Source organism: Glycine max, chromosome 20 (genome assembly GCF_000004515.6).
Source record: "Glycine max cultivar Williams 82 chromosome 20, Glycine_max_v4.0, whole genome shotgun sequence".
Taxonomy (NCBI): Eukaryota; Viridiplantae; Streptophyta; class Magnoliopsida; order Fabales; family Fabaceae; genus Glycine; species Glycine max.
This window is the reverse complement of record NC_038256.2, coordinates 43,647,411-43,658,870: the sequence shown is the minus strand read 5'-3', so window position 1 is coordinate 43,658,870 and position 11,460 is coordinate 43,647,411. Positions and strand designations below refer to the sequence as shown.

The following is an 11,460-nucleotide window of genomic DNA, read 5'->3' as shown; positions in this document are numbered from 1 at the left end:
ATGCAATAACGAAACTGAATATAGTGGAAGAGGTTACTTCGTATAAAATGGCCAACTAGCCACGATTCTATTGGATGTTCCAAGTGTACTTAATTAAAATAATCTCCAATAAAATAAACCCTGAATTGCAACCAAAAAAAAAAAATTCCCTTCACAACAAAAGGAAAAAAAAGTTAGAAATTTAAGCACTAAATTAAAATTAAAATAAACTGATAAAGCCGAGATTACTATGTATCGGCTTAACCTAGCTACTATATATAGGATACCATGTACCAACATCTTTCCATGCAAATACCACAGAGAGAGATACTCAACTCAAGTAATTAAAGGCAACATATATATTTACTGGTTGAGATAGCTAGCAATGGCAAATAATATGGGTGTGTTGGTGGTTTTCTTTTGCCTGGTGAATGTTATAATCATAACCCATCTTCCATATCTCACAAATGCAACATCCTGCAAATTAATCCAATGGCCCTTGCTCATTCTCCCCCAATCAATCCCCCTGGAATGCGTGCTATTCGCGACGGGAAGTTCCATCCGCTGCCACAAAGGGTGGTGGGACTGTCTACCTGATGGTTCACGGTGCGGGAGAATGATAAGAATCAAAGCTAGAAATGGAATGAGCACGGTGTGGCTAAGGTGGTGGACGAGTGTGACTCCGTTCATGGCTGTGCATGCAAGACCAACGTTGTTGATGCGTCCGAAACTGTGTGGAAAGACTTGGGACTCAATACCGATTATGTTAAGTACCAGTCATTTGGACCATGGCTTAAACTCATCAATCATATCATCACAACTGATGATGATACAAATAAATAATTATGAATAAGGTCAGGCACATTGATCGTTAGTGAGAGAGATTTAGGTAGGATAAATGATATAATGTGGTAAGAATACATGAAAAAAAAAAGGCAATATATTTGTTAATGAATTATTTAGAGTGCATAATGTCCACCGTATTCTTATGGTCTTCGACAAAATCATTGTTGTACTTTTGAATGATTGCAGTATGAATTCAGCCCATATTATTGCCCCTAACGGCCTAACTTATTCTCAACACATTGTGTATCGTCTTGAGACTTCAATTGATCGATCTTCTTGAAGATGTCATCACAATTTGCTTTCCTCATCTCGGTGCAACTAGTTTTCTGATTTCATTCAATAATCTTTCCCTTGTGTTAAGTTGATTACAGGCAGAAATATCTAGATACACCGTTATTTTTAAAATTTAAATAAAATTATATACATATGAATTTGAAGAAAAAACAATGCTAACAAGTAACTTCAATAAAAATGTCCTTTCAATTATGATTAATAATAAATCTTGTACGTTAAGTCACATATCATGCATCCGGGGACTGTATAGCTACCTATATTGTGTTTCAGTCGGATTGTTCAGATATATGCATTAACCTAGGGTGAGTCCAACGCTGATTGAGTTCTGAAGTAAATTTTAATATTTTTTTTACTTTAAACGAGAGAGTTATATATTAAGCATTTTTATAAAAATGTATGACATTTTTATCAACATACATGTGTGGCCTCTTTTACTAAGTTAATTTGAGGTAGATAATTTCTTGGATTATAGTTTATTTGAATTGAAAGTTGTAGTGATATTTTAATTAAAGGTTGTTTAGAATAGAATTCAAAGTTATGGTGAACCTTTGTTGCTGAAAGTGTTCATATCCTACACGAATAAGATTATATCTAATAAATTAATCTATGATCTAAACAACAACAACAAAAAAATTATATTAGGGTGATAAAACGGGTCCAATCCGATGAACTAATCTCCTAACCCTCTTATTTTTTGTCGATTATATTAAGATTTTGAATCCGTCAATCCATTTTAACCCGTTTTTTGCAGGTCAACGTCAAGGTGGAGTGGATCGGTCTAGTTTGTCACCCCCTATGTACTAGTGGACCTCTCTTATAATAGCCTTTTCATTTACACATAACAAATAGCTTTTATCTCAATAATATAAAGAAATAGCTTATTTTTATAATAGCTTTTATTAATAATAAAAAATAACATTATATTGCAATATTGATTATTTATCACAAATTTAAAATATAACTTATATGTTAAAAATATGTATTTTTTTAATTTTAATTACAATATAATTTTATATTTTAAAACATTTTTTATTACATATGTTATTTATATAAATTAAAATTTATTCTATGTAAGGTACCTGCTGCTAATAATAGTAATTGATTTATTTAATTTTATTTTTTAAGATAATGGAATACACTTGTTAATTTTAAATTTATATTATTTTATATCATGCTTAAATTACATTAAATTAATTAAAAAATAAATATTATTTGATATTTATGTTATAAAATAATTTAAAATTATATTACAGATAAAAGTATATAAAATTATATATGTGATTTGATCCAAATTATCTATATTTTGATTCAGATTAATTATATATAAAAATATAATATATAAATTGTATTAATATTTATATTTAATACATATATATACATGATTATTAATCTATGTTTAATACATGTATACATAATGTGTATATGTTTTCTTATTGGTATAATGTGTATAAAAAATAGAGAAAAAGGTTATCAATTAATAATTAAGTAGTTAATAACTATTAAAAACCTTTTTGCTAAAACAATTTATCTACTTTGGAGTTGAGACAAAAAAAAAAAAAACAATTAGACTGAACACAAGACTTGAGAATTGAGAGCCTTTGTTCTCTGCCGCTAGTTAGGTTCAGGTGACCTCCGTCGCATGCCGTCAGGTCACAAGTGCATTTGCTCCGCTGAGGCACTGTGGTATGTTTCCTCATCTTCTCTCTAAGTTCTTCAATTTTAAATTTGGGTTTTGTGATTTGAGTAAGCTTTGTGTGTTTACCTCTCTGAACTCTTCTATTGCAACACTCACCTCAACTTTGGGATATAAATATAAAAATAGTTTTTAAATTTTTTGTTTTCGTTTGTCTCTTTGTGTGTGTGATATGTGTCTTTGACCATTGATTTTGGATTATTCTTTTGAGAAAAGCAGGAATCTGATATATGTTTTGAGATTATTGTTGATCGGAGCCTAGAGACGTGTCTCTTGCTCGGGGACTTGTTTCTTATTTTCTTGTAATTCCTTTATCTTCTATACACAATAATACAATTCCATTTTAGATAGGAATAGTTCATATAATTAATTATAAGTAGCCTTGGAGGGAAGGAAGTAGCTTGGAGTCTAGGGGGACCATTTTTGTACAAAGTTAGGAAAAATAGCTTTGTTTTGAAAAATAGCTTGGAGAATGGAGGTCGCTCTATCAAATGATTTATATCCCTCTGTAGAATTATATAAGTGTTAGCAAAGATAAATTGAGCCACATACTTCTTAAAAATTATTGTAATCGTTGGTTTGTTTTTTCGGTGAATTCGTTTTGATTAAACTATTAAAAAAAAGTATTTGTTATTTGATATTTTAAAATGCTTGCTTGGTTGAAATGAGTGTGTTTCGTTAAATTCTAAACAGAATCGGGCATCTACAGAGCACTAGACATAAGTAAAACCTACTAAACGTTATAACTTATGCTGACTAAATTCAAACAAAGCAAAAAATTTACATGCCACTCGTGGCCGGTTTTACGCGTATTTATATTTAAAGATCAATTTTAAAAAAATATATTGTAAATGATTTTTTATATAAATTAGAATATTTATTTTGAATAAGAGTGTTTTTAAGTGTTATTCTTCAATAAAAAGCATTTTTAAATATTTTTCTTCAACGTAAGCATTCTTAGGATTTTCTTAACATATATTTATTCTATCATTTTCATTCTTATTAATAAATTAAGTTTTAATATTTTTTCTAAAAAAATTATCAATAGTTAAAAATAACATTATATCACAATGTGAATTGTATATTTTAAATCGAAAGCATAATTTATATATTCAAAAATAATTATTTAATTAATTTTTAAATTATAATATAATTTATATATTCAAAATATTTATTTATTATAAATTTTAGTTATATAATAGAGTAAATTTTCTTAAAGTTCCATTAACTACAGTTAGAAAAATGTTATTACCAAAATATCCTCAACCATAACTACCATTCCAAAGAAATGCAAATATAATTTGCACTATCCTCCCCTCTCTTGTGTTAAGATATATATTCACCTCCCTAGACAAATATAGATATATTACATTTTACTTATTATTATTATTAGCATCACTAGTAAATTAAAATATTCTAAGTGTACAGTTTGCATTAAATAAAATAATGCAATCACGAAATTGAATCTAGTACAAGTGATTACTTTCGTTTAAAATGGTAAAGTACGATTCTATTTGATGTCTTATCTGTGCTTAAAATCATCTCCAGTATATTTGCAACAAAAACAAAATTACCTTTCACAACATACGTACAAAATAAAAAATGTTCTAGAATTGAGCAGTATACAAACTGATAAAACCGAGATGACTCCCCTTGCCTTGACCTACTATATATAGATTAATAACATATTTATTGGTTGAGCAATATTATGGCGAATAATATTGGTGTGTTGATGATGGTCTTCTTATTATGCCTATTGAATGTAATAACCCATCTTCCAAATCTCACAAACGCATCATCATCGTGCAAATCCAAAGGGCTTCATTCCCCCCCATATAATCCCTCTGGAACGCATGCCATTCTCACTCTCAACAACTTCGCTCGCGGCGGGGATGGAGGCGGCCCCGCCGAGTGCGACGGTAAGTTCCATCCGCTGCCACAAAGAGTGGTGGCACTCTCCACCGGATGGTACAACAAAGGCGCACGATGCGGGAAAATGATAAGAATCAAAGCTAGAAATGGAAGAAGCACGTTGGCTAAGGTGGTGGACGAGTGTGACTCTGTGCATGGCTGTGCATGCAAGACCAACGTTGTTGATGCGTCCAAAACCGTGTGGAAGGATTTGGGACTCAACACAAATGATGGTGAAGTACCAGTGACTTGGACCATGGTATAATTAAACTCATCATCAGAACTAAATATATATAATAAATTGAATAAGGACATGCATGTATATATACAGCCAGGATTCCCCCCTCCTTGAATAAGTCATGATGTTTGTACTTATTAGTCTTTGGATGAATGCAGCGGTATAAATTCATCCTAATATAATCACGCAACATTGTACGTCTTCAATTAATCTTGAAGATCATCATATATGTTAATTAATATTAATATGTTGTGGTATATATTATATATATACAGTTCAATTATCTTTCTTCATCTTCGCTTGCAACTAGTTTTCTGGTTTCATTCAACACAATCTTTCCCGTCTCTTCATTTAATCACAGGAAGTAATTAATTTCTAGATACACTGGTATTTATTATTATTTTAAATAATAATTAATATTTAAATTAAAATAACAAATATTTTATAATAAACCAAATATCTTAAAGAGATATAATTGAATTAAATTCAGGTGCGCAATACTTTAAGTATTCTTTTATATTATTCTAATTAAAATTAAAATTTTAGTTTTTGACACTAAAAATTTTATATTATTCTATAAGTATTCTTTTATATTATTCTACTTTAAGTATTCTTTTATATTATTCTATAATAAAAATTATTAATTAATGAATAAAACTAAAAATACCTAATACTATAATTTTGTCCTATATAATTCGAATCATAGGAACGATGTATCCCTCAAGACGAGAAATTCTGTAAAAAAAAAAATGACAAAAGAACTATAAGTTTTACTCTTTCACGCAATCAAACAAGCCATTTTATTTTAATCAAATACTGTCAATTCACATAGCAAAATAAACTGAGCCACACACGTACTCTAGCTTTTTTAAAAAATTATACTAATCATTGGCTGGTTCGATTAAACTATCATGAAAAATCTTTGTTTGATTTTTTAAAAAATGTTTGCTTGGTTCAGATGAATGAGTGCTCCCACAAATTCTAAACGGAATCAGGCATGTACAACACTAGGCATAGATTTTTTTTTTTTTTTAAATGACAAAAAAGAATAACCTTAAAAGAACGGTATACCAGAAGTACCGATAATTACAAAACAACAGATAAACCCAAGGTTAAATTTTATTTAAACCCGATAGACAAGGCCTAAATAAAGAATAACACTAGGCATAGGTAAAACCTAATTAACGTTGTTATTTATGCCAACCAAATTCAGACAAAGCAACAGAATTACATGCCACTCATTGCCGGTTTTACGGGTTATTTTGACGTATAGAGAATTTTAAAATAATATTTTTTAATGAATTAAGATAGTTTATTAAAATTATTATGATTTTATTTAAGATTTGTTTTTCAAATTTTATGAGATAAAATTACTTATTAATATATTATAATTAATTTTATTTAATGTTTCTATCTCAAGTTCTCAACCAATAATAAATTTATTTTATTGAGATGGTATTGATTTTAATTAGCATTTTGTACATTCGCCGAAATGGAGTTATAGTGGAAAAACAAAAACATGGCCTTTCAAAAACTTACTTTGGAAAGTGTTATTTTTTTTTATATAAAATAAAGTGGGTAAACTCTATTGAGTTAACATTTGAAAGATTTTTTGTTTTTAACATGGAAATCTGGGTTGAAGTGAGACAGCAAAAAAAAGTATAATAAAAAAAAATCAGTTAAAAAAAATAATTTTCTCTAAGAAACTTAACCGATCATTCATAGGAGAATCTTTATTTTTAATAATTATTTTTTTTACTCACAAATTTTTAAACTCAAAATCTTAGTTAAGAAAATTAAATCTATTTGTTTAAGTGACCCCAACGTTGAAATTTTAAAAAGCGACAACGGGTGTAATTTCTACCCGTCTTTATGGATTTCTGAAACAACGACAGTCCCCTTCACATCCGACGTTGAAGTCGATTCGAACAACGACGGTGCTCTGGTAAGTACGTCGTTGACTTATATTATATAACGACTATTGTTAATTACACACTGACGTTGTCTTCTGACATTACAAAGACGGTGGTGGGGTTGACCGATGTCGTTGTTGTCAATTTACAACGACATCTGGAACAAAGACGATGGAAGGCCCGACGTAGATAACTTAGTTTAACCGATGTAGAATCTGCTTTTTGTAGTTGTGTTACCAATATCATTAAAATACAGCAAAAGCTGAAGCAGAATTCATATCAAGGCTTACATCAGACAAAACTTGAGATGGACATTCTTCCATCCAATACATCTCATAAGTAGAGAAAGCTAACTTAGCTAAATCGTCTGCTACTCGGTTTCCTTCCCTCTTGGTGCACTTGATCCACTGCCCTAAAGAATACATTTGGACAACCAAGGTTTGGCAGCAAGAAGGCCACTAAAACTCATTCATAAGGTGTGGATTCCGTCTTCAACTATAATTCATTCTTTTACTCAAAAAAAAAAAAAAACTGTTGGTGCTTATCTTAATCATGAAGTCACTAAAACTCCTAATTTTATTAATAGTAGATGAAGCAATACTTAAAAACAGATGAACAACCACTTAAACTAAGGGATATTGAAAACAATAATCCCAACAATAAAAAAATAATAAACTGGTCGCAAGAATTTAAAAGTGACAAACAAAATGTTTTTCTTTCTCACACTTACATGTGTTCCTCTTCAAGTTGCTAGTCACGCTAGAAGTATTTCTTCCACCAAAAGATTGACAAACAAAAGACGAGCAAACATTCCCGACACAACATTAGAGAATGATCACCGCAACAAGTTCACCATCACATTACAGTTATCACAAGAAGCCAAACTTCCTCCCCCACCTCAAATTTCAAATATTTGCACAACACTTGCTTCTTCCTCCCACTCTCCGAGCTCCAATCTGCTACACAATCACTTGCTTTTGCTGGCTTGAAAACAGAAGAAAACATTCAGGTTGTGTTTGGACCAGAGAATTTAGAATTTTAAGAAATTTTAAATTCGATGAATTTTAATTACTTCAATTTAAATTTTTTCATTCTAAATTTTGTTGTTTGAATAAGAAAATTAAATTTTTTCTTTTTCAAAATCTTGTGTTAGGATAAAATAATTAAATTTCTAAAATATCTTATTTTGATAAAATGATAAAAATCCTTCTAAAATTTGTATTCAAATAAAATAATTAAATTCTTTCATTTATAAAATATTTTACCCAAACTAAAATAATTCATTTTTTCACTTACATAAAAAAATATATACTATATACTTTCCAACAAGAAAAAAAAAGCATTTTTTTACCATTAGTTTCCAAAGAAAATATTTTTTAGGCTAAGATAAAGATGTGGTCTTATACGTTAAATTTAGGAGGTTAGCAATTTGATTTTAAGATGAAGATAATGTTAGTATTTGAATTTTATGCTATACTTTTGTTTTATATGTAGAGCCCATGAATAACATACTTGTAAGTTAAGCTCTTCACATAACATATCTTCTGTTTGTTAAAAAAATGTTTTCCAGTCCAAAAAACTAGCCGTTGTGATTTGGATTGATTTGATCCTTGTCTTTAACATAATATATTATTTGGTGGGTTTACCCCCTGTAATTTGGTGGGTTTAAAGACGTCGGAATTCAAACTTTTTAAGCATTCACTATCGTTTTGCCTTTTTGTGATAGGCTATTTCTTCATGGGATGAAGACATTTGGAAAAAGCATGTTGTGGTGACAAAATCAAGTTGCTTGTCACGCCCAAAAGTTTTTCCCCACCATGTCAATACCTCCACTAGGTCTACAAATTCAACAATCTCCTCACTTCATTCGAACAGGTTTTAACTCCAAATCAACAGTTTCCTAACGACTTACCAACTGGCCGGTGTTATATGCTAAGTAATACATTATCCTATGAAATGAACGTGTCAATCTTGCATTGCTGTTGTTCGAGTTGGTGACCCGAATTTTTGGTCCGGCCCAAAAAGCTCGCGGTGCAACAATTTTGGTGAAAAATATTTTAAGAAATTTTTGGGGGTTTGTGATGGTAGCGGACCTTTATTGTGATAGGGTTTTATATTAACAGTTACAAATTATATGCTGCTGTAACCTAGCCGCTAGTATGCTCTCTCTTGTACTCTTTTTTTTTTTTTTTTCACATGGTGAATTGCTTCTCCTCTGTCCATGATTTTTTCCGGAAAGGGTTTTCCAAGTAACTAAGATTCAATTGCTTTACAAGGTTTGAATAATGAGAAAGATGATTACGGGTTTAGGGAGAGAAGGGTCTGCGCTTTGTACCCTCTTTCTGTGTTTTGGTTGCTTTGGATTGACTTAAAATTGCTTGAGAATTAAGTGTGATGTATAAAAATGGATAGTTGAGGGTGGGAAATGGTGGGAAAAGTGGCTTTTTCTTTTACTGTTCAGGGCAATTTTTTTCGTTTTTTTTTCAATATGAGGTCATTTTAAAATTATTTTTTAGGAAGGGATAAGTCCTGACATATTATAACTTCTGGTTCAAAAGTCATTTATCACGAATTATAATTTTTTTTAATTGAAATCGTAAATAATTTTATAACTTTAATTTATTTTTATTTTATTTATGATTTCAAAATCGTAAGTTATTTTTTGTATTTTATGATTTCGAAGTCTTAAGAATTTTTTTAATACATTATGACTTTCAAGTCCTAATGTTTTTTTTTTCAACCTTCTTTTATTTTCTTTTGTTTTCAAATTCATAAAAATTGTTAATAATTTTATTTATTTAATTATTAAATAAATATTTTTAATTTTACTTGTTATTAGTTTTATTTAATATGTTGTATATTTTTTATGATTTTGTTTAACATGTTATATATTTTTTATAATTTTTTTATTTAAAATATTATATTTATTTAATATTGTTTTATTTAATATATTTTGTATATTTAAAATTTAGATAATCTTTTAATAATGTTATTGAATTTTATTTTTTTAAATGGAATAGAAAAGTAGCTTAATGACATTTAATATTTTTTTAATATTTGTTTTATTTTAAATACTTAAATTTTAAAAACTTAAATTTGAAACCAAATATTAAAAAAATTTGTTACTAATATTAAGTTATAACTTATGAAATAATATTATTTATTTTGCGTAAATGAATTTACTATTAACAACATCTAATAATTTAGTAATAAAAGTAATTATTAAATTAAAAACAACATAATACATTAACATAACATGAACAATACAAATTAAAGAGAAACATAAAAAGTAGAATAGTTGAATTTTTTTCAGTGTTTACAAATATACACAATTCCTATAGGTTTAGTCCTCTCCCGAAAGAATGGATTTGCCACAATATGAAGTGCAAATTGTTTGTCGCAACAGATCATAACTAGGCCAAAGTCAATAATCTTTAAGTCAGCTACCAAATACAAGAGCCATTAAGCCTCACATGTAACCTGTGCTAAGGCCTTGTATTCAGCCTCAGAGAAAGACCGAGAAATAGTTGTTTGCTTCTTACTCTTCCAAAAACTAAGGCTAGAACCAAGAAGATAGAAACAAAATCCAGTGATTGATGAACGAGTATCTGAACATGCTCCTAATCAGAATCACTGAAACCTCTTAAATGAAGTTGTTGAGTTTCAGAAGAGGTTGGGAAGGAAAGACCTTTGGTTGGTGCTCCTTTAATGTATCGAAGAATTTAGAGTGCAACTTTGTAATGTTTTGTAGTAAGAGACTTAAGAAATTGAGTGAGATGATTTTTTGAAAGTAATATCAGGTCATGTATGAGTAAGGCAAAAAGGCTGTTCATGGAATGAATTTTCAAAAATCCAATCCAAATCCAATTAAATGGATTGGATTTAAAATCCATATCCACTTTAATTGGATAAAAGTGGTTTGAATTTTCTTAAAATCGATTTATAGTTCAAAATCATTTTAGTTTGAAATCTAGTTTTAAACCATAAATCTGTTTTCAACCTATTTCGGCTAGGGCTATTTTTAGCTACATGTGATTATGACTGTTTTTTGTTGACTTTTACTAGGGTTATTTTTTATCAACACTGATCGGGCTATTTTCGGTTGATGTGAAACTATTTTTTGGTTGAGGTCAATTGGATTTTTTCAATCAATGTCGATCAGTAATTTTTTCTACTGACCATGACTGGGGCTATTTTCGGCCAAGGTCAGGTGGGCTATTTTTTTGTTAATATAGATTAGGATTTTTTTAGTCAACATTGGTTGTGATTATTTTTCCGTTGACATTGGCTAGGATTTTTTTTTATCGACATCAGGTAGTGATAGTTTTTTGGCCAACATCAATCAATCAAGTTTCTTTGTCGACATCGACCAGGACTATTTTTAGTAGATGTCGGCTATGATATTTTTCAATCATTATCAGTCAGTGATGATTTTTTATCAACATCAACTAAAACTATTTTTCGAATAATTTTTTTTGCTGACGTCAATTAGGGTCATTGGCACTAACAAAAAAATTGTTTGGACCAAAGTTGGCCAAAAAAAATTCTAATTAATATCGACCATAAAAATAATCATGATCAATATC

The 11,460-nt window shown here is 29.3% G+C and overlaps 1 protein-coding gene across 1 annotated transcript; it reads left to right on the top strand.

The window, feature by feature from the left end:
• Positions 1-4,520: 4,520 nt before the first annotated feature.
• LOC100810581 (ripening-related protein grip22) lies at positions 4,521-4,988 on the top strand. The gene has a single exon (XM_003555447.1). The coding sequence runs from the start codon at positions 4,521-4,523 to the stop codon at positions 4,986-4,988; it is 468 nt and encodes a 155-aa protein (XP_003555495.1).
• The last annotated feature ends 6,472 nt before the right edge of the window (positions 4,989-11,460 follow it).